General features: G+C 42.2%; 1 protein-coding gene across 1 annotated transcript in view; it reads left to right on the top strand.

Annotated features, from left to right (window-relative positions):
- Positions 1-8,621: 8,621 nt before the first annotated feature.
- plcl1 (phospholipase C like 1) overlaps positions 8,622-24,182 on the top strand; it is an 83,379-nt gene continuing 67,818 nt past the window's right edge. The window contains exon 1 of the mRNA XM_072444951.1: positions 8,622-9,096. Within this exon, the coding sequence (XP_072301052.1) occupies positions 8,917-9,096 (180 nt within the window). The 5' untranslated portion in view covers positions 8,622-8,916. The remainder of the gene's footprint in view (positions 9,097-24,182) is intronic.

The raw sequence follows: 24,182 nt of genomic DNA, 5'->3' as shown, positions 1-24,182 counted from the left end.
TTTGGATGAGCACAAAATGGGCAGATATTGTCTGGAATAAGCCCTGGACAAAACAGTGGCATGTGTTTAGTTGAGTGCATTTGGTGAACAGGGAGTGCCTGAGACAGTGCCTGAGACAGAGACAGTGCCTGAGACAGTGCCTGAGACAGAGACAGTGCCTGAGAGAGTGCCTGAGACAGAGACAGTGCCTGAGACAGTGCCTGAGACAGAGACAGTGCCTGAGACAGTGCCTGAGACAGAGACAGTGCCTGAGACAGTGCCTGAGACAGAGACAGTGCCTGAGACAGTGCCTGAGACAGAGACAGTGCCTGAGAGAGTGCCTGAGACAGAGACAGTGCCTGAGACAGTGCCTGAGACAGAGACAGGGCCTGAGACAGTGCCTGAGACAGAGACAGTGCCTGAGACAGTGCCTGAGACAGAGACAGTGCCTGAGACAGTGCCTGAGACAGAGACAGTGCCTGAGACAGTGCCTGAGACAGAGACAGTGCCTGAGACAGTGCCTGAGACAGAGACAGTGCCTGAGACAGTGCCTGAGACAGAGACAGTGCCTGAGACAGTGCCTGAGACAGAGACAGTGCCTGAGACAGTGCCTGAGACAGAGACAGTGCCTGAGACAGTGCCTGAGACAGTGCCTGAGACAGAGACTGTGCCTGAGACAGCAGGTGTGAGAGGCAGTCACCCTGACCCAAGACACACTGCTGAGATCGTGGAGTCATGGAACAATGTGTTTTAATGCTTAGTTGGCTGTAATTACAAAGGAAACAAGTAGAAGTGGAATATGGAAGATCTAAATTGTTCCAATCACAGAAATAATATTGTAAACTCTAGAAAACAAGTTAGATCTAGAGATAACATTTGATGACTTAGTAATGTATACACTGGATGCTAGTGCAAATTGTCAAAAAATAATACAAAATGGGGAGGAATGGGTTAAAAAGCACATCTAGAATAAAGTAAAAATATTTCATTTTGGAGTACAATAAGGAGAATATTTCTGCTGAGCTTTACTTTCATGTGAATAATATTATTAATCTGCATATTTCCTGCATGAGTCTAACTGTCAAAATGAAAAAAATGTACAAAAATAAATAAATCACTTTTCAACCTTCACATCATATTATCAACATAATATAACTTATGATTAGTCCATAGTGTGTGCAGGGTCTTCCCCGGGGCCTCTTCTCGGTGAGACATGCCCAGAATATCCCCAAGGAGGCGTCCAGGAGGCATCCGGAACAGATGCCCGAGCCACCTCAGCTGGAGGAGCTGCGGCTCTTCTCCGAGCTCCTCCCGTGTGACTGAGCTCCTCCTCACCATCTCTAAGGGAGCGCCCAGCCACCCTGTGGAGGAAACTCATTTCGACCGCTTGTATCCGCGATCTTGTCCTTTCTGTCATTAGCCAAAGCTCATGACCATAGGTGAGGGTAGGAACGTAGATTGACCCGTAAATAGAGAGCTTTGCCTTTCGGCTCAGCTCCCTCTTCACCACAACGGTCCGATGCAGCGACTGCATCACTGCAGCCGCTGCACCGATCCGCCTGTCGATCTCACGTTCCATCCTTCCCTCACTCGTGAACAAGACCCCGAGATACTTGAACTCCTCCACTTGGGGCAAGGACACCCCACTCACCGTTTTTTACTTAAGTACAATTATAAAGTAAATGCAACTCAATACCACCTCTGTAGATTATGAATACTGTAATTCATCCATCTCTTTTTCAGACTACATACAAAATATGATGTGATGTACAAAGTAGCCATTTTCACAATGTGCTCTCAAATCAAGTCTTAAAGTATGAGACACATTTGAAATGCAGTATTCTGTTTATTTAGAGCAGTGTTATGGAAGAGGATGGTCTGTTCCTGAGTTTCTTTTCTCCAAGGTCCTGTCGATTAGCAGACAAACCCCAAACTGGGAACAGCCTGCACCTTTGGTCCGCCCGCACTGCGCAGTTCACACATGTGTACGGCCACACTCGAACCACCACAGTGTTTCTCACACTACAGTGGCACAGTCGCAAGAAGACGCCACATTCAGCAACTTCACACTCAGTTCACATGAAGTTTATTCAACCTTACAGTTTCTTTTTCACTTGTCAGTAGTTCTCAAAGGCTCACGGTGGCACAAAGGCCCTGCTTGAATGTAAACTGCCAGAGTCTGAGATTTCTAACAGCAACTCATGCAAATGAAACAATAAATGATAAACCAGTGTTTAATAAAATACTCAAATCCAAAGAAAGCAATAGCTAGAGGCAAGTTATTTACATATTTATTGGAAAATAGTGTGAAATAGAGTGAAAATTGTGAAAAGCATCAGCGCACAATATGTAGCAAGGCTCTGGTAAAAAAGAAAAGAAGAAGGGGATGAATTGTGTGTCACATAATTGTGTAAATAAGTTGAATTTGTATATTAATACATAGAATAGAAAAGTTGTCGTGCCCAAAGACACAGCAATAGTATGCACCGGTTTGAGCTGGTCAGAGCGTGGATGGAAAACAACAAGTTGGAAAATGCATGAGCCAAAAGCAGCAACGGCTTTTTATTTTGCCCTCAGACCAAAGTTGTGGAGTTAATTTTCTTAAAATATAGAGGTGTAATCATTTTTAACATGTGACACTCTGGACCCACTTACTGAATTATACTGTGGAAAAACTGCATCCCTCATTGCTATGTTTTGTTAAATAAATAAAATCAATAACATCTTTCTGATATCCAATTGTTTTGACAGACATTTATCAAATCTGTTATATTCTCAGTTTTCTTCTTGATGAAAAAGTTGAAACTCGTTCATAAACGTATGAATGTTTCTAGTGAGTCAAGGACAAGGAGGTGCGACTGGTGAATGTCTCGTGCTAATAAGCCTCACTCGCTGACCACATTCCACAGCTGCATGGCTCAAGGTCCAACACAGCACCTCCATTGCCCAGTATCTGAGGGCTGGAAGAGCTTCAAAACATCAAACAAGGAAAATTCAGTGGGATAGAGCCAAGCTAGATGTACTTGATGCACCCAAAGTGCTATGAGAAGAAGCTTATAGTTATTTTAGGATCCAGGGCATTTTCATTCTGGGTTGATCCTCCTTATAGCTTTATCCATGGTATAAAATAGACTGGCAGAGCATATTTCTTCAGGCATGTTCTCCTAAAGTCTTCTTATAGAAAAGTGTTTTCAGTGGTACATTTCATTTTTGCAGCCTCAAGCAGACAGGAGACCATGAGCCTTACTCAAGCATGGACAAATTTCCAAACAAAATGTTCTCATTTCAGGTCCGCCCTGGTGACCAAACAAACCGATTTGAAATCAATTGTTCAGCTAAAATGTCAAATTAACTCGGTATATCTTGATTTTCTTTTCGGTCATAACCTAGAACTTATGCCCATTGGTTAAAACAGGAATACACCTGTGACTTTATAATGATGATTAGTTCATTTGTTGTGGTAGTTATGCTGAATCTGATGATCAAATCACCTATTTGAGCCTTCCTTCACTCACAAGTGCCATATATTTAAACTTCAAGCATGCAAAAAGAGGGAAATCTACCATTTTGCATGAGAACTTTTAAGTATCACGAGTTAGGCTATTATTTTGGTTTCCTGTGTACGAGACTGCAGGGTTAGAGTGTTTAAGCTTCTGCTGATGTGTCCTTGAGCTGGACACTAAATCCTGTCCAGCTTGGGGGGGAGTGGTAGTGGGGCTGAGTGACCCTGACCCACTGTGCCCTCGGTGGAGTGGGCCAACCAGGGACAAATATCATTATTTTGTCCACAGTGATGAATAATATATCACAATTTTATTACACCTTCAGCTGCCTCATAAGTCCCATATGGCCTCCTGCCCCCAACACCTATGTGTAATATCAAAGCGTTAAAGGTCAAGTGAGATTCTTGTGTTTTCATTTACATGTGAGGTTTTTCGCTTTTTTTTTTTTTTTTAAGAAGCACTCCTTAGGGCCCAGTGAACACGAGTCTGTGTTAATGGTAGTGATAATAGTTTTACATAAATGTCTATTATTATTATTATTAGGCCCGAGCGCCACAAGCTGGCGAGAGGCCTATTAATCTCGTAAGGCCGTGCGAAGCACGGCTGCGAAAGTGCGCACGTAGTGCGCACGAAATCGAGCGCAAAGCGCTCGCCCACTTCCAAACACTCACTAACGCACTCCTCCACTCATGCACGCCCCGTGCATACTAATTAGTAGTAGGAAAATGGAACATTACCGTTGTAAACGGGCGAAGCCCGTGCAAAAGTGTGCACTAAACGAGCACTTTACATCCCCATATAAAGCACTCATTTGCGCTAAGTAGCTCACGAATACGTTCCCCATCTCTTGCATGTTCCGTGCATATAAGCATGTAATGCAAAAATTGAACATTATTACTGTATAGAGGGCCAAAAACACAAAGTGGGCGGAGCCCACTCAAAATTAACGAAAGTACCCGTCAGTGACCAGGGACCCACACCATGAGGTAGGAAAGCGCGAGCGCTTTCCGAAAATGTATAGTTTATGATATTTGAAAAATGGGAAACATTGTTTTCGCATCGGAATATTATTCTTTCTTTCTTTCTTTCTTTCTTCTCGGGACCAACCCCCCTATTTTTCACCCAGTGAACATTGACGAAAAGTCACAAAAATTAGCACACCTCTAAAAATCGTGCCTCTCTACATTCTGGCTATTTCCCCTTTTCTAAAATAAAAAAATTGGCGCGTCAGCGCCCCCAAATGTACCAAAAATGCATTGAGATAGGAAATGACCCAAAAAAATCTGATCGTAGAATCATGAAATTTGGCGCAGAGGTAGATGGTGACAAGAGAAGTACAAAATATTATTACGGCAACGCCGTCCACCCAACCAAATGTCGGCCATATTGGTTAAAAAATGGCTAAGCAGGACTCTGGAGTTTTTCCAAATGTCATACTTTTACGAACTCCTCCCGGGGCGTTGGCCCTAAAAAGCTGAAATTTGGTGAAAATGCTACTGAGGAGTGGGACATCAAAAGTTATCCAAATTACATTGATACCTGTCACGGTCTCTGTGCGGCGAAGCCGCAAACTGTAGCTAGAATTTCAGAAATCTTCCAAATTTAACATTTCTGCCGTTTGCGCAGATAAAGTCCGAATTGCGTCAAATTAGAATCAGTTGTTAAACTCTTTGCCCTAAACCTACTTGAAGTGAAATGAATTAATTTGGCGCCACAGCGCCCCCTACAGATTTTATATGGAGGTTAAATGTTTAGTTTTGCGAAATTATATGAAATTTGACACAAAACTCAATTTTAGCATCCCCATCAAAAAAGTAAATGAGACCCATGTCATAATTGTTACGGCTTTGCTGTAGCGATGACCGAAACCTCCCATGTTATTCCAATGGGGAAATCACCAGAACAAGAATTCAAAATAAAATTGCTTTTTGATGGTAAAACAAAGGGAAGAAGATGTGACAGCGTCACAGATTCAGCAGTAGATGTATTAAAAGGACAATTGGGGCGCGTTAGCGCCCTCTCCTCTTGCGACGTGGCGGCGGTGTGGCGGCGGCGTGGCGAGGGCCGATCATTGCCGCTTGCGGCTATATTTATTATTATAATTATTATTATTATTATTATTATTATTATGTATGACGGTATTATTATGATTTATTATGATTATTATTTGAAGCTTTTTTTTTTAATTTTACAACCTAACTAGGGCATTACGTTTTAATGTTTCATTAATTGACTAATTGTTTTAATGGGATTATAAATAGTTGTCATAGTTATTTTTCCATGAAATCCTGTGAGCTCGTTGTCTATACAGTACAGTACAGTACAGTTTGGGTCAGATATTTGTTTTATACCATGTTTTTATAAGTGGGGCTGTAAACATTTTTGAAACCATTCAGTTTGTAAACAGCAGGGGGCGATAGTGGACGAGAATACACCCATAATGTACCGGCTGAGCACATGCACTTCTGAATAATGATTTACAGCAGTTGGCCAATTATAACAATAATGCTCATAGTAATAGCCTAGGATTACCCATCATGCAACCGAAATAAGTAGCCTAACCAGACATTCTTTGCCATTTCCAACATGAAAAGGTTTTAAATTACTCTCTCTCTCTTGGCCAGGACAATAATCTCCTTGTCATTTCGTCCAACTGTGATAAGGAAACAGACTTTAAAAGTAATAGTGATCATCTTTTTTTCTAGTATTATCAACCATATTCATCGTATGCTTCCTTTTAAACGCACTGGCTGCTCATAAAGTGATAGGCCTTGATAACAGCCCTTCAGATCAGCCTGTGGCACTGAGCCCACACACTCCAGAGCGTTCAGAACATGGTGGTTTCAGAACGTGGGTTCAGAACGTGGGTTCAGAACATGGGTTCAGAACATGGGTTCAGAACATGGTGGGTTCAGAACATGGGTTCAGAACATGGGTTCAGAACATGGTGGGTTCAGAACGTGGGTTCAGAACGTGGGTTCAGAACGTGGGTTCAGAACATGGTGGGTTCAGAACGTGGGTTCAGAACATGGGTTCAGAACATGGGTTCAGAACATGGTGGGTTCAGAACATGGGTTCAGAACATGGGTTCAGAACATGGTGGGTTCAGAACGTGGGTTCAGAACGTGGGTTCAGAACATGGGTTCAGAACATGGTGGGTTCAGAACATGGGTTCAGAACATGGTGGGTTCAGAACATGGGTTCAGAACATGGTGAGTTCAGAACATGGGTTCAGAACATGGGTTTAGAACATGGTGGGTTCAGAACATGGGTTCAGAACATGGTGGGTTCAGAACATGGTGGGTTCAGAACATGGGTTCAGAACATGGTGGGTTCAGAACATGGTGGGTTCAGAACATGGGTTCAGAACATGGTGAGTTCAGAACATGGGTTCAGAACATGGGTTCAGAACATGGTGGGTTCAGAACATGGGTTCAGGACATGGTGGGTTCAGAACATGGGTTCAGAACATGGTGGGTTCAGAACGTGGGTTCAGAACATGGGTTCAGAACATGGTGGGTTCAGAACGTGGGTTCAGAACGTGGGTTCAGAACATGGGTTCAGAACATGGTGGGTTCAGAACATGGGTTCAGAACATGGTGGGTTCAGAACATGGTGGGTTCAGAACATGGGTTCAGAACATGGGTTCAGAACATGGTGGGTTCAGAACATGGGTTCAGAACATGGTGGGTTCAGAACATGGTGGGTTCAGAACATGGGTTCAGAACATGGGTTCAGAACATGGTGGGTTCAGAACATGGGTTCAGGACATGGTGGGTTCAGAACGTGGGTTCAGAACATGGTGGGTTCAGAACGTGGGTTCAGAACATGGTGGGTTCAGAACATGGTGGGTTCAGAACATGGGTTCAGGACATGGTGGGTTCAGAACATGGGTTCAGAACATGGGTTCAGGACATGGTGGGTTCAGAACATGGGTTCAGGACATGGTGGGTTCAGAACATGGGTTCAGAACATGGTGGGTTCAGAACATGGTGGGTTCAGAACATGGGTTCAGGACATGGTGGGTTCAGAACATGGGTTCAGAACATGGTGGGTTCAGAACATGGGTTCAGAACATGGGTTCAGAACATGCGTTCAGAACATGGTGGGTTCAGAACATGGGTTCAGAACATGGTGGGTTCAGAACATGGGTTCAGAACATGGGTTCAGAACATGGTGGGTTCAGAACATGGGTTCAGGACATGGTGGGTTCAGAACATGGGTTCAGAACATGGTGGGTTCAGAACGTGGGTTCAGAACATGGTGGGTTCAGAACATGGTGGGTTCAGAACATGGGTTCAGGACATGGTGGGTTCAGAACATGGGTTCAGAACATGGTGGGTTCAGAACATGGGTTCAGAACATGGTGGGTTCAGAACATGGGTTCAGAACATGGGTTCAGGACATGGTGGGTTCAGAACATGGGTTCAGAACATGGTGGGTTCAGAAAATGGGTTCAGAACATGGTGGGTTCAGAACATGGGTTCAGAACATGGGTTCAGAAGCGCGTCTCTGTCAGAGGATCTCCACCTGTCAGCGCCTCCATATCCCTCCGCCGCAGCGCATTGGCCGCCGCGCGCGTCACTCGTTTTCCTCGCGTCTTGTGGGCGGAGCGCGGCGGAGGCTCGGAGGTGCGGGAGGCGGCGCGGCTGTCAGTTGTGTTCCCCATTTTTCGTCCAAAAGTCCCTTGTTGTTGCTCGAAGTATCACCGGGAGCGTTCTCGTGGAGGTGTTCCAGTTTGAGAGATGAGCGACGTGCGCGCTCAGAGCCGCCTGACCTCCGGATCCACGCTCGCCACCGACAAACTTCTCTTCTTTCTGCACTTTGTTGACATCGACATGTTTTAAGTCCCGGGTTCGGTGACTTGGACTCGTTTTTTGGGCATTGGCGTGTGGAAAAAGCGGTGCGTTGATAAACAAACACAGTGGATTGTGTCTTTGCGCCGCGCGCCTCGAAGAAGAAGGATAGTTGACTTGTTGCGCGTTTGACAGAAGCGCGCGCGAGCCTCCATCCAAGTTGTGGCGCCCCGTACCTGCCCGTGTCCCTGCCCGTGTCCCTGCCCGTGTCCCTGCCCGTGTCCCCTGCCCGTATCCCCTGCCCGTATCCCCTGCCCGTGTCCCTGCCCGTGTCCCCTGCCGTGTCCGGTATTCTGCTCTGATTTGGACGGTTCCATCACAGTGGAGACGGTGTGTGCGGGTCAGACGCTGCCCAAAAGCCTCCGACAGCTTGGTGCTCAGTGACTGTGAGATCCCGCTCCTACAATTACCGAAATTGGGTCGTTTTGTTTCCTCAGGTCGAGCAGAAAATGATGATGTAGGAGAAACCTATTTGTGGAATCCACGCACGGGAGAGTGAGGGAAACTTTCTCTGCTTCGACGAGTTCCTTTACTTCCCCCGGGTGTAAACGGCGAAGCCCCGCACACTTCCACTCGACATGTCCGAGCGGGATGGATTCGGAGACGGGCTGTGCAGCGACGGAGCGCCAGACGGTGTCCCCCCCCGAGCGTCCCGCGGGCGGAGGAGCGGGGTGATCGGCGGCGGTCAGGACACGGACACGGACACCATCCTCCTGGAGTGTGTGAAGGCGGCACCGCGCAGGAGCAGCATCATAAAGGTAAAGATGAGTGACACATGTGAGCCATTTTGACTGGCAGCTCAGCTATGGGCGTATTTCAAATGATAAGCGCGTCAGTGGCTTGGTCCATTAATCTCTCAAGATGTTAATCTCAAAATGCGGTGCGTAATTTCACATAAGATCACTCAATTACATTTTGTTGTGAAATATAGAGTTAATTCCTCCTCAGGGAATTGGATAGAGTTGGTCAGTGGGAAAAGCTAGTTCACTTAGTAATACATTCCTGCCACAAAGGAACGTTGTGGAGAAATCTGAATGAGATATTTGTAATATGAATGATTAGTCAGCAATGTCTTATGTCAGAGGAAGTTGTGAGCTATACTTAAATTATGTTAGTTTGTCACATAAAAACACTTAATTCCATCCGCCTTACCCTTATTAAACAGTATTATATGTTGGCCTTTCTACAGCTGACTCTAAGAATTAATATAAAAATGCATTATCTTTTCATTTGAGAACTATAGTTAACATCGAAACACCTATGAATTGACATTTAACCTGCACAAAAACTTGTCTCGGAAAGGTTTGTGTTTGCATGGGAAGCACCGGTTTGTACATATCTGATATCTGCGAATATAAAGAATGATCTGTATTGGCTGAAGGGACCTCTTACCCACTGACCACAGGACGTCATTGTGACTTGATGTTTTTCCACCTGTGCTCATGTTGCGGATCACCGTGTCCCTCACGCACCGCAGGAGGAGTGGGTGGGGTCCAGAGAAAGGATCAAATTGTAGGGAAGGATCACACGGGCCCATCGTTAGCAGTTTTCACGTCTAGCTGTTTCCTTCACTCCTCCGCTACAGGTCTAGTATCACCTGGGCAGGAAGCTCACTTAGCACAACCAGATGGGATGGAGATGGCTATAGGACGGGTAGGATGATTGACACATGGGGTTTATGACCTCTGTATCATATGATGCCAATATGAAGACACAGTGGCACAGAAAGCACCGTGTTAAGTCTCCCATCTGCTCTGCATTGTTGGAAAAGAAAGTCAGGCAGTTCCCTGTTTGCATTTGGGCTGATACAAGTTAACCGATCAAACGCAACTCATTGTTTATTGGATAATGGTCCACAAATTTAGTAATTGAATAATCGTTATCTGGACTATACACAGACTCCAAAACATGCCATGTGCAGAGAGAAGGAGAGGGGGTTTTATAGCTCAGTCTTACAAGGCAAGAATTACATCAAAAAGACACAGAAAACATGTAGATTTTGTGTTTTTGAATATTTTGTATACAAGTATAGGCGATTGAGATGTTCTCAAGTGGCTTCATCTGGGTCGAATTTTGTAAAAAATTTCATATTTTCGGGCCTTTTGCGATCCAAACAACTCATCATTGCAACGTTTAGTAGAAAATTACAGGAAGAAATATTGCATCAAAGCCCCACCAGAGATGATGTAATGCCCAGGATAGGATTCTAAATAATTATAGGAGCATACTTTTTTATTAAGCCACCAAACCTCTCCAAATCTCACTGTGGGTGGAAGGACTTTACTGGAATTAGCTATTTGTTAAAATTTGTGAAGTTACCCAAATCCAACAGTTTTATCAATGGGCCTTTTCTTATTCATTGTAAGAATAAACCCTACATTTATTAGTGTTAAATCTCCCTTAGTTTCCAACATTGCATTGTGGGGCAGTGAGTCAGAGCCCCATCTGGAGGAACACTGAGCCCTTTGACAGCTGAGGAAGTGGAGGAGAGGACAGAGGAGATGCTGATGTCAGTGACAGCCACAGTCAGCAGTGACAGAGCTCACCGCGCGGAGCTTCTCGGGCTCAAGAAATGTGTCAAACACCACGAAATCCTTTATCAATCAATGGGCTTAGTCCAGGTCCAAGCACGAGCACTTTGGTCTGTATTGATCAATGTTTAAAGCTGTAAGAGATGAAACATGAACTATTATGTTCTTTTGAGAGTCTGTTTTAAGACCATTATTATTGTAGTCATGTTGATGCGTGTGGGAATGTTTTTATTGGCCACGTCTTCTCAAGCGATTCATGTCAAACGTGTTCGCTGAAAATATCGTGACCATCTTGAATCTGGCAAGACGGTATTTGAATATCTATGAATTCAAATACAGAGTCTCGAGCGGATGTACTCAAGATTAGATACCGGTAGTATGCTCAAGATGATGCAAGAACATAATCAGGCCAAATCAAGATTCCAATCAGCAACATGTACCTGATTTTCTGTGCAAAAACCTGAGATAAAACATTCGCAAGGAGGTCAGATATCCAAATTGTACCGGGACAAATTGAAACACTTCAACGCTTTAATTACCCTCCAACCCTGATAAAAGTTATTAATTTATTGTATCGCTTAGTGCACATGTCTCTACAGTATTTCACAGGTGTACTAAAACCCCATAAAAACATCAGTGCACCAAGTTTAGAGTAAATCTTTTAAGAGGGACCACCTAAACTGCAGCTTTGAGACTGACTCCTTTGACATCTCGCATTACTATAACAACACACTCATGCACACTGCCTCTCTCTCTCTCTCTCTCTCTCTCTCTATCTGTTTGTTCTGCTCCCCCCATCGAAACACACATGCAGGTAATTAAGGCTACGGCCCCGGCCCCGCACACGGCCGCAATAATGGCATCACCGCCTAAAAAAGCCCTCCAAATGTGGCTACGGTTGAGGTAATTCGCATAATCAGCACCGCAATCATCATCAGCGCTGGCTCACGTCGTGGTTTGATCTTTTGTTAACTTTTACCCAACTCTCAGACAGTTTGGGTAATGGCACGCCGGGCAGACGGAACGTAGCCCAATTCGGTCTATTGTGGTGATTTGAGACGGTGACGTGAAGGACTGTAGTTAACACGGTAACGAACGACTTGATCAAATGAATGTTAACTGTAGTAGTAAAAACGGTAGCTGTAACGTTAAGACCACTTATGACCAATAACACTGAGTAGTTATTGCAGTGGGAGTTGTCACTAGACTACAATTTCAAACTTGATTTTTAAGCAAAATTCTCAACACCAATTTTAGTGCTATAATGAAAGTCAAATAACACATTTTTAGACCATATAATGTAATTTTCAGCAACTCTGCCATGTGGTCTTATACTAGTTTTGATATCAAGGCCATTCTAAAACTATGTAGGAAATGTCCAATTTAGTGCTATTTTGATTTTCCTGATGTTTTATTGAGGGATGTGCAATATCTGGGTATTTGTGGGTTCTGAACAGTAAAAGCTTGCTGAGGTTCTGGAAGTAAATAAACCTTACATATTCTCCACAGACCTTTGGAAATGTTTAAATATTAAGAGTTTATTAACAGCTAATCAGCTATGTGGTAACTAATGTCCATAATATAAAAAACACATTTAAAACGTGTGTCACATTTTGATACTTTGACTGTTTTATAAAGTGTCAGAAACAGATTTTACATGTAATTTTTGGGCCGTGTGGTCATTAGCCCCCACTAAGCTTTCAAACTTTTATTATATTATTGTTGTTTTTTCTAATTAAATGCCAATGGATAAAATTAATGGGAAATTTACTCCCGAAACCTTGAAGTGGACGTTCACTGTTAAGCTCCATTAATGTTAAAACGTAAGCTCACAACAATGAAACAGTTGTGTCTAAGGAACATATAAAAATACAGTGGAGACTCTGCAAAACACAATAACATAGTGGATAGTTATAAATAGAAGATGATAGTTAAAGTTATTCCTGAACTCACACTCTTTCAGTCCTGATGCAAACGCCTGAATAAACAATTTATACCATTCAGTTTGATACATCTCAAAAGTGAATGTTGTGTCTACTTTGGGGTTGTGAGAGCTCTAATCACCTTTTGACCTGCAGTGCCAAAAAGAACCTCCCGTCCTTGTCCATTTAATAAGAAAATATATTAGTTGGTTTGGCCTTTAGAGAGATGACCTTTCCATATACTGGTATTCTAGATAAATTATGCCATGGAAACTTTACCAAAACTTTTCAGATCACACTAACAATTTGACCTTCTCTAATCTGATGTCCCTCGTGTTTATTATTTCAATTGGCCGGCGTATACTTTCTGGTAATGCCCATCTTGGTGAACATGGTCTTTATATGGCTGCTCTGGAGCAACGCTGGAACTCATATTACAGTAACTCTGATTTACCGAGACGTTCATCTTAATCACATTACATGCATTTAGCCAAAGCGGTAACATTAATTTCCCCCTGCTATCCTGTCATTATTATGTGATAGCGGTTCAGTGTGTGTGCCATAGACGAGACTGATTCTAGTTAAAGCTGGAGTATCAGATTTTCTAACCGTGAAAGAACGACTGAAGGTATTTAAATCTGCATCTCGTTGGGACATTGGATGAGAGCTGATTTTCATGCATGTCAGTACTAGCAAAGCGTAATAATATAGTTATGCATAATAGCTCAAGTTTGAGGTCAATGACATGTATTTACAGTGCATTTTATGGGGGGGGAAAAAATACTCATTTACAAGATAAAGTCGGGTTATGCAGCTTCACGATTGAAATGCTCTGTATCACAAGTCGCACATTTTGCGTCAGGGACGCGTCCATACCTACAGGGACGCGTCATACCGACAGGGACAGGGACGCGTCATACCGACAGGGACGCGTCCTACCTACTGGGACAGGGACGCGTCCTACCTACAGGGACACGTCGTACCTACAGGGACGCGTCGTCGTACCTACAGACGCGTCCTACAGGGACGCGTCTGTATCTACAGGTACAGGGACGCGTCCTACCTACAGGTACAGGGACGCGTCCTACCTACAGGGACGCGTCCTACCTACAGACCTACAGGGTCGCGTCCTACCTACAGACCTACAGGGACGCGTCCTACCTACAGACCTACAGGGACGCGTCCTACCTACATACCTACAGGGACGCGTCCTACCTACATACCTACAGGGACGCGTCCTACCAACATACCTACAGGGACGCGTCCTACCAACAGGTACAGGGACGCGTCCTACCAACAGGTACAGGGACGCGTCCTACCAACAGGTACAGGGACGCGTCCTACCAACAGGTACAGGGGCGCGTCCTACCTACAGGTACAGGGACGCGTCATACTTACAGGGACGCGTTGTACCGTCGTACCTACAGGGACAGGGACGCGTCCATACCTACAGGGACGCGTCTTACCTACAGGGACAGGGACGCGTCCATACCTACAGGGACGCGTCGTACCTACAGGGACAGGGACGCGTCCATACCTACAGGGACGCGTCGTACCTACAGGGACAGGGACGCGTCCATACCTACAGGGACGCGTCGTACCTACAGGGACGCGCCACACCTTCCCTGTTTCAGCCCATCCTCCAGGAAGCACTCTGTATCTGTAACACCCAAATATACTACGAAACGGAATCTTTAAGCTTGAGCTCTTTTCATTAGCATTACACGTGCAACAGGCGGCATGCTGGGTGTTCTGCCATCAGGGCTGCGGAGTGGGATTGGATTAACACCAGGGCACTGACGCACACAACTTACATGTTGTATTGCTACATTGATTTAGATTAATTTCCTGGAGACTGATCCTAAGCTTAACCATAGTCACTAATTGTCTAACGTTAATCTCAGTTAATCTTAGTTCACCCGTTTCTATATCATGTTGTTGATCTAATAATGTGGGCTCATGGGCACTTGATTCTTGTCCCTATGCTTTGAGTGTGTGTATACATGCGTGACGATTGTGATACATACCTGCCGCACACACGGATCCAGACACGCACTACAGCGCACACACCAGCACACGCACATGTGTAGGCAGGTTTAGTGGAGCAGACTCAGGGGGGAGGCTGGACGTGCGGCTGACAGCTCGGCGTGTTGCCTGACTGCCTTAAGGTCTGAAGGACACTGTCGACTTCACGTCTCCTCCACTGTTATGTTTGGAGACCGGAGCATGCAGCCTTGGTATCCTGCAAGTCTGGTGTTCGGACAGTAACTGCGCAGTATGCTATAAATGGACTGTTTAGTGTCTTTTGATTAAACATGTAATTGCCAAAACCACACACTTTGACAATACTTTACAGAGACGTTTTGGTCTGGAATCATATCCTTCCTCCCCGATTACCTAAGAGTGTGACTGACAGGCGTATTAGCCAATCAGAGAAACGCATGGTCTGTTCATGTCCAAACAAACATGGCGGCTTATGAGGGAAAAATAAAATGAAAATAACACGGAAGAGTGAGAAACGGCGCCGATTTCTGCAGAGTCAATGCAAAAAATGCACAATAGAGTAGAAAAAAACATAATATAAGTTGAACTGTAGTATGAAATAAGGTTGCAAGTGTGAAAAAACAAATAATATCACATAAGTATAAATATATAAGTTTAAATATAAGTGTAAAGTATAGCCAAAACTATGAAAAAAGGTGTGACTTTCCGGAAAATACGGTAAATGAATGTATATATTTTGTTGTGAATGTTATGAGGATATTTGAGAGGAGACGTCTTCCGCATTTGAGAGACACATGCTACATATTAAATTTGAAATTGGTGGTTGGGCTGTCCCAAGTCAGGAGAGTTTTTTTGATGCCCCCTTATGGTTCGATTTCAGATCCCTCTGCATTTGGACAGAATGTAGAAGTCACTGGCAGATCAGGCCAATAATTGAACAGAACAACAGACAAAGAGTTACGTCAAATGCCTTCCCTTACTAGTACATCCTCTCTAGTTATTTGGACTTGGTATTGATAAGGAATGTACTGTGTGGTTTATGACGTCTTGTGGCTGGATGATATGCATCAGGCAGTTGTGATGGCAACTGTGGGCCATGACACAACTTGAAAATAACAGCATTAAATTAAACATATTCTGTCCTTAGTTTTCATGTCAGATTGTATTATTTGTGCCAAACTCAAGAATGATCAAAAAGTACAGTTTTCATCATGTCTAAACCTATGTTTGTCCAGTTCTTTTAAAGATAAAATATCTGCTCGATTTTGAAAAGAATAATGCCAGTCGGTACAAAGTTTTTTAATTTTTCTTTAAGGTAAACCAACAATACTGTCTGACTATGCGAGCCCTCAGAGACCCTTCAAGAGACATTCAATCTGACCGGAATCCATTTTAAGACCCAGGTGCATGGAAGAGCACTTCATTAATGTTATATAAGCATGATATAATGATATTATTATTGTGTGAAGACCTTTCTCCTAATTATCAAGCCTGTCATTATAATTCTTTGATGTGTATAAATACTGCAATACAATATACATATGACAAAAGCTGACTTGATATACTAATATAACCACCGTACATGTTTATTTGCGCTTATTTGCACCATTGATAAGTTTTGGGGTGCAGCTGGTGTGTTCTTGACTTAATACTTAATACTGACACACATTAAAAGCCAGTTGAGTTGAATGTCTTTATTTCACTGTGATTTCTTTCCTTTCTTTGGAGTTATTCCAGTGCACCAGAGGGGGCCGCGAATGTCTCCATAACATGTACTGCAGATTATTCAATGTGTGATTTGATTGGAGGAAAAGTGTGTCTTTGGAAATGAATGGGTGCATTAGCTCAGTGAAAGTGTGGGCTGGTGAAAAGCTTTCTTGAGATTGATTGACAATATGAACTGTGATGTCATTCAAAGTGTTTTTTCCCCTGTTTCTTTGATAGGCAATCTATTAAAGAAATCTGCGTGGGAAGGAATTCTTGGCTGACAATGATTGTAGCGTTCAAAACCGGACAAGACTGAGCTTAGTGAGCGAAGAGATCGATTTCATGGACTGTTACTTGGGGCGAGGGGTGCATCATATTGACGTTTCAAAATCTTTATTTTTTTGAGCATCCCGATAATATTCTGTCACTAGGAGAAATGTGTTTAAACATGTTAGTTGAGTTTTCATTGTCAGATAAATGGGAAAGATATTTAAAATGAATCACAATAGTGCAGAAATATCACCTAACCCAACATAACTTATAATTTAATCAGCTCTTTTTAATAATGTTCTACTATAAATGATACATTCGTTATACAAATCTAACATTATCTTCAAACATCATAATATTATTTTTATTTTGATATAACACCCACCTGCAATGCACATGTTTATTTGGCATATAGTTTTACTTGGGCGGTGCAATTAATATTAATAATTGTGATTTGAATTATCACTCTGTATATATTACAAAAATTATAAATAAATAAAAAAACAATTACCTTACCTGTTCAGAATATGTGTTCTGCCACTCAAAACCCTGAGCCACTTTTCTAATCTACATAGACTTTTAAACATTACTAGTCAAATGTATTAGCTCTATACTTTCTCTACAGTTTAATGTTGACAGTATAAAAGTAATGGTTTGAAGTCACTGTGATCTCAATAGTGAAACAATAAAGCCCTTTGGACTCTTGCCATTCCTAACACTACAATTTACAACCATCTATTTAGTTTACGAGCTTGGAACAGACACAAAAAGTACAATGGTCAGAAAAAAGGGGTTAGACTTCACAACTAAACCATTTCTCGTGCCTGCAGCCCAAACAATGCTGCATATGGATAACGTCCTATGCCATATGGAGATTATTCTAATATTCGGCTTCGTGTTTTGACTGAGGATCGCGGCTCGGATGACACTTCGTTTTGGTCGTCGCAAAGTTTCCACAGATGTGTCTCAATGCATTAAACATTTCTTGGACCACGGCCCGCAGCTGGAGCCCTGTTTGTTTAAGTGGCAGTTTATTTTCGTCCCTCTCCACACAGAGCGCCATGTGGGCCGCTTCTTCTGCCGCTTTCCCATCTGCATATAGCCTCACCGCCACATCTCCCAAACATTTTTGTCAGTTCCCCCCCCCTCCTCTTTGATGTCCTCACTAAATGTTGTTCTTTGCCTCGAACAACCATTTCATTTCGGGGCTCTCCTGGAAGCTGGAGCCAACAATGTAACTGTTGTTGTGACATGCAAATTAGTGCCCGTGTCGCCCGGGTCCTGGTGGTGTGGTGTCACCGCAGCTGCCGGTCAGGGGATCCACGCACAAATGGGGATCTATTGCAAATGTTGGCGTCGGGACAGTTTGGAAGCAACAAAGCACAACTATCTAACAATGCGCTTTGTGGACCGTTGTGATGAGAACACACACAGCGACTGCAGTTGTACGACACAGGAAGTCTTTGAAGCGAGGAACTAAAAACGGCAAAGTTACACCAACGTTAGTCAAAAGTAGAAAGAGATGTTATCGGTTGTTTCCATTGTTACAGTTATGCTCAGATTTGAAGTTGAGAAATTTGTCAACGGTAAAGCCAAAAAGCCTCGGCGTGATCAGGCTCCAGCTTCAAATGGAGGGAATTAGTGAAAACATTGAATGCCCTTTTTTTTTCCTCTACCTTCTTATTTTATTTTTTATACAGATAATACAGTAATACAGATGATTTTCAGTGACTAAAAACATTATTCATCTTTTGTGGCAATCATTTGAAGCTATATTTTTTCAGTAACTTCATTGCATAACATTTAGAAAAGGCAAATGCTACAAAACAAGTTGAAAAATAAAATGATTACCCTAAATGCGAACTAAACAGTAATCTGGGTTTACGGTTTTCAATGTTATGTCTAAGATGTTGGCAATGGACTTGACTCATTATGCACAAAATAGGCCTATTACTTCTAGAACCTATATGTAGAAAACAGTAATCACGCTGTTTTTTATCAACATTAGCAGGAATATGCAACTATTATAAGGATTTCCTTATTCCAAAGCAAAATAACGATACTGCGATATTTGAATTCTTGATTCTAGATTAAAGCTAAATTGTATGCCTTATTTCACTAGTTAAACATGTCAAAATTGGACTGAGACTAAACCATGAATCAAACTGGCTGAAGTAGGTTTTAGTAGAATAGAATAATCATGAAAAAAAAACACATTTCTTAATTAAAGCTGTACATTTTGGTCAAATGGAGAATTTTGTGGTGCTGCGATTGATCAATTTCCTTGTGATTTATTGCGTTTGCCAGTATTACATTACCCATATCTTTGTGATATATTGTGCATGCCTTTAAACCGTATGCTCATTTTCAGCTATCCTACTGCTGCAGTTTTATTTTGTTCAAGTATTTCTTTCGGGCAGTAATGGTACTAGCAATAGTAATCGTAGCAGTAGCAGAGGCACAATTGTAGTAGCAGAAGAACCAGTATGTTTTATTGACTTTACTTACAAAGAGAAAACCGACAGCGTAAATAAACCAATGTTGTGTTTCAGTTCAGTTGTGGCTTCTCTGAGTGTGACTTGTGTTAACACCAAACCCAAACACATCGAGGGAGGAGTCGCAAACTGTTTATATCAGAATCTTACTTCCTGTTCTGGGGCCTCTCTCTCACCAGGCGCAGCTGTCTCCACTTCCATCTCTGTCAATCTGCTCCCCGGAGACCTGCAACGAGATGGCATTTTTTGGAAACAGACACATGTCCACAAATTCTAAATGTGTTCTGACAGCTTAAAAACAGCCCTAGTAGAGTCGAATGTAGGCGGTAGAATTGAATGAGTGGGGCGTGGAGAGGAGCAGGATGTTGTAGTGTATGCAGTAGTTTGTTGTTTTATCCTCAGGGTTGAGCGATGGGGGAAGCCTCCTGAGACCGCACGGCATGTTCGGCTGGTGTGGAGAGTCGTTAGGGGAAGACGGATGCTAAATGATGTAACAGAAAGTGGGTTTAGAAGTGTGAACTCCCCCTGTAACTTCAGCATTGTGTTAGGGTAACTGTGGGTGACGTGGGTGAAGGGTCTTCTCATGTGCTCTGCGCTTCTTCTCCTATAACAACAACAAAATGAAGCAATGCAAACATTATAGTGCATGTCATTCACCTGCATAACATTTAACACTATATTGGGTACAGTGATGTAGGGCTGGGCAATTCATCGAAAGATCGACTGATAGAGATCTGTGAAATTGTCAATTGTTTATGAGTTTTGGAGTCGAGAGTCCACAGTGGTGGCACAGATTAAAAGTCTGTATAGTTTATGTTCATGAAATCATTACTTAAAGCCAACTTTACTTTTTGTAATGGCCAAATAAAACCGAATCAAAAATCGAGATGGATCAATATGAGGAAGAAAAAAAAATCAATGTCGGGATGTATCTATACCAAAATTCGAACTAATACTAAAATTAGTATCAAAATTAGATCAAGTATTGATACTGAATAAATCACATAAACAGGACAGAATATTTCCTGAATAGGGACGGCGTAATCTCTCATTTGTGTGGGAGTGTTTTTGATTGAGTATTCGTGAGATGTTTCGACTGCCATCCAAAAGTAATTTTAAATGTGAAAATACTGGACTAAGAAGCAAGACTTTATACTGCTCTGAGCTAGAGTAGACCTAAGAGAGGAGTCATAGCCTGAAACTGCTCTGTCTTTGTTACCTGATGGCCCAGAGTTGTTTGCTGATATTCTGCTCTCGGTTTGTTATAACATTGTGCTGTGGTTGCCTCCCCAAGGGCAAATCAGACCAAAGGTCTTAAGCTATAGCAAAACTAGTATAAGACCATAATAAAATGAAAGATTGGTATTATTATCTTGTGTTGATTGCGTTCTATTGCCTTTAATCTTTAAATCATCTTTAAATCATTGCTAAATCAAACTTTCTATCAACTATTGATCCTTTTTCTTAGTATCTACCCGAGTATGACATTTTAGTATTGTAACTGCGTTGCATACTACTTTGAACTAATGAACCATCAGAACAATTCATGCCTCATGTGTTCATGATATCTCTCCCTGACCTGTGCTTCACCTGGGACAAGCCCAATCAGGTGCACGACCACTCGAACATTTCCAAATTTGAATCACACAAGTGCACACTCGCTCTATGCCAATGACTATCTTCTCCTGTTTCTTTTTCTGCACTTGTTTATAGTATTTCATGCTTTAGCTGACAACTTCATCACTTTTGCTGAGCTGTTGCTAAGCATTGCCGATAGGTGTGTCCAGGCCTAAGTGTTGTAACAGGCGGTGCTGAATATGAGGAAACTCTCTGTAATTGTTGTTATGGTACACAGTAAGAGTGAGGGTGCATGTTCGTCTGCTCTTATTGCTCAGGAATGTGATGCCGCTGCCAATCCGGTCTGTAGGGACTTCTTTTTGGGACCAGGCGGAAGTCCCGGGCATTACATACACACTGGCTGCCACGGCAACCTCAGAGAACACAGATGACTGACGCTCCGCCCCCAAATCCAGGGCCCCCAAACTGTACATGTGACTATATTTGACCACATTCCTCCACAGAAGATTAACTCGAGCTGAAAAACAGTTTCTTCAAAGCCAGACTTGCATCACATTTTTCGTTCCGTCCTGATTTTTACCTGTTAAATGAATCGCAGACCATTTATATTTTGGGGTGTAGGGCAGATGCAATGGATAAATCTCACAACAAAGGTTGAAAGTGTGTGCAAAGCCTTGTGGGAACTTTGTGATTACGATCTACTGATGGGGCACAATTTCATATAGTAAACAACAAGCATAAAGCAGACACAGCAGATATGTAACGTGTCCAAAAGGGATTCAAAGCTACAACAACAACAAAATATCCATGGCCCATTACTGATTCTTTCTGATAATCTGATCTAAATTAGTAAGTGAACATAGCTGAGCATTGCTAAATATCCTGACTCTTGTGTTACTCCATATAGTCTTACGAGGTCAAAGATTAACGGTATTAAAATACCCGTTCTCAATAGGATTTTTGCTAGTTTGACCTGTGACCTGGTTTGATGGAATTCGAAACGACTTGAATTTACCTTTCACCTCTTGTGAGTCATAAGTGAGTCATCCCTCATTCATCCATTCACAAGTTACATCCAGCTGATCTGGCATCTTGACTGAGAAACCAAACATTGAAAAGCTCCTCTTTCTGTATTATAGATCCTGTATATTGTAGATGTATACTTTCGGACTCTCAGTGTTGTAAGCACCTAGGTAAACTGACCTGAACTTCATCCTCATCTGATCTGGCTAAGCCTGTTTGACCTATGACCTTTAGCCTCGTAAGTGCAATTTAAGTCAACCAATTTTACATAGAAATCCTGAACGTTTGGCCATAAAACTTAAATATTGACTTCTTAGAGGTCCAATACTTTTCACATTTTGTTGTTTGGACAGATTTTTTTACACGTGGTCACAGACGTAGTAGTAGTGGTAGTAGTAGTAGTAGTAGTTGTAGTTGTAGTAGTAGTAGTAGTAGTAGTGGTACAAGGGACTGCTCAGGGAGTTGTGTGTTTGCTCAGACATATGAAAAATTAGAGGGAATATTGGTGATGAGTAACATTTCTCTATATGACTTAACATCGTGTATATTAGGACTGCAATGATTACTTGACTAATTGTGACTTGTTTAATATAAAAAGATGCTGTGGTTGCAGATGCCAAAACTCCTTTTATACCAAAAACTGGTATTATTATGAATCAAAATGACGCTGTGTATGATTAATGTCAGCAAAATGATTAAATTGAATGAATAGAAATTAAGGTTTTGTGATTTCTGTCATGTCTTTGTGATTTGAATGCATTTTTTCCCGTTGTGTGAAGCACTTTGAATGGCCTTGTGTACAAATTGTGCTCTAGAATTAAACTTTCCTTGCCTTGCTAAAAGAATGATCGCAGTTATTCACAACCCTATTGCATATGATGCTGAGTGAGAATAAAAAATGATTATGAAAAATTATAGCCCATTTTGTGATGTCTTAACTTGCATGGCCCAATCAGTGCAATGATGTCATGCCATAGACAACACATTTATTCACATAATAATAATTGTGGTAAATGGGTGTGCAGCGTGCTGTCGGCGAGGACTCCCTTCTCATCCAGTCAGAGGAGCAGGTACAGAGGCGGCTGTGGTGGTTCTTGGAATAAGGGTCCTAACAGGATTAGCGCTTTAATCATCTATCTCTGGACGTCGTTTAGGGACAAACATGGCTCCTGCTTCTGCCTCACTTCTCTCTATTCAAAGACTCATCTCATGTCTGCTTTGTCTGGGGTAAAGCAAAGGCTATTCGTTTGAGTTAAAGATGATGGCAGCACAAGAAATGTATACTCAAAAAGACCAAAGTAAGACCAAGTTACCAAACCTGTTGGCACGTTTGCCCTTGAGGTCAATATATAATAATATTTGAAGTATACTGCACCATATGAATGTTTTGCTTCTGTTGGTCTCAGTATTAGTCAGATCTGTCCAGAGTAAATTCATTTAGAGCAACAAATAAGCATCAGCAAATGAGAGTAACTTATTTGTAAATCTTGCTTCTTTTATGCATTTTTTTTGTTATTGTGTGCTCTAGATATTCACATGTATTTCACTTAAGAGGAAACTGACTTTGTTTATGAATTTTTTACCTTTAGAGATTCCCAGGCATTTCATTTATAATACATTTTAATAACACCATCCATCTTTAAATGGCACGTGTTTTTCCTCCTGTGGGGCATCAGGGCTTGTGGAAAATGCAGCAATGACAAATTACGATATTGTTAAGCTGTTATGCAAATGCTTTGGTTTATTTACAGCGAGCGGTACCATTAGCGGCCTCGTGTATTGAATGCATGTGTGGGTCCAATAGTCCAGGAGTAATCTCACAGAATGTTTCATACTATTTGCTGTGTGTTGTACATAGTATTATCATGTAGAGATTGGAGCTTGCATCAAGGTTTGGGTCAGGGCACACTCTGATAAAATGGAATAGAAATCTTTTGTGGATATCAGGTTTACTCTAGCTTCAGTCAACTAATCAGAGGTTGTTTTATCACCGAGTTCAGCATGTGACTCGGTGATAAAGCACAGCCGCTTGGTACACATTTCTGATACTTTTGCGTTATATGATATTGCTCCGTCAGTTAAAGGGTGCGTCTACTAAATACTGAGCAAAGGGTCTGAATACTTATGACCATGGGATATTTCAGATCTTAATACATTAGCAAACATTTCTACATTTTATTGATTTTAGCATGTGGATTTTAGCATTATGGCTGCAATGAAACAAAGAGTGAAAAATGTAAAGGCGTCTGAATACTTTCCGTACCCAGTGTACCTTTGGAGTGTGACCAAATCTAATCCAGGTTTAAAACAGGAC

The sequence above is a fragment of the Eucyclogobius newberryi genome, unplaced genomic scaffold (assembly GCF_026437365.1).
Source record: "Eucyclogobius newberryi isolate DKJ021-1_F unplaced genomic scaffold, fEucNew1.0.hap1 SCAF_14, whole genome shotgun sequence".
Taxonomy (NCBI): Eukaryota; Metazoa; Chordata; class Actinopteri; order Gobiiformes; family Gobiidae; genus Eucyclogobius; species Eucyclogobius newberryi.
The sequence above is the reverse complement of the archived record's forward strand: the minus strand, read 5'-3'. Positions and strand labels throughout refer to the sequence as shown.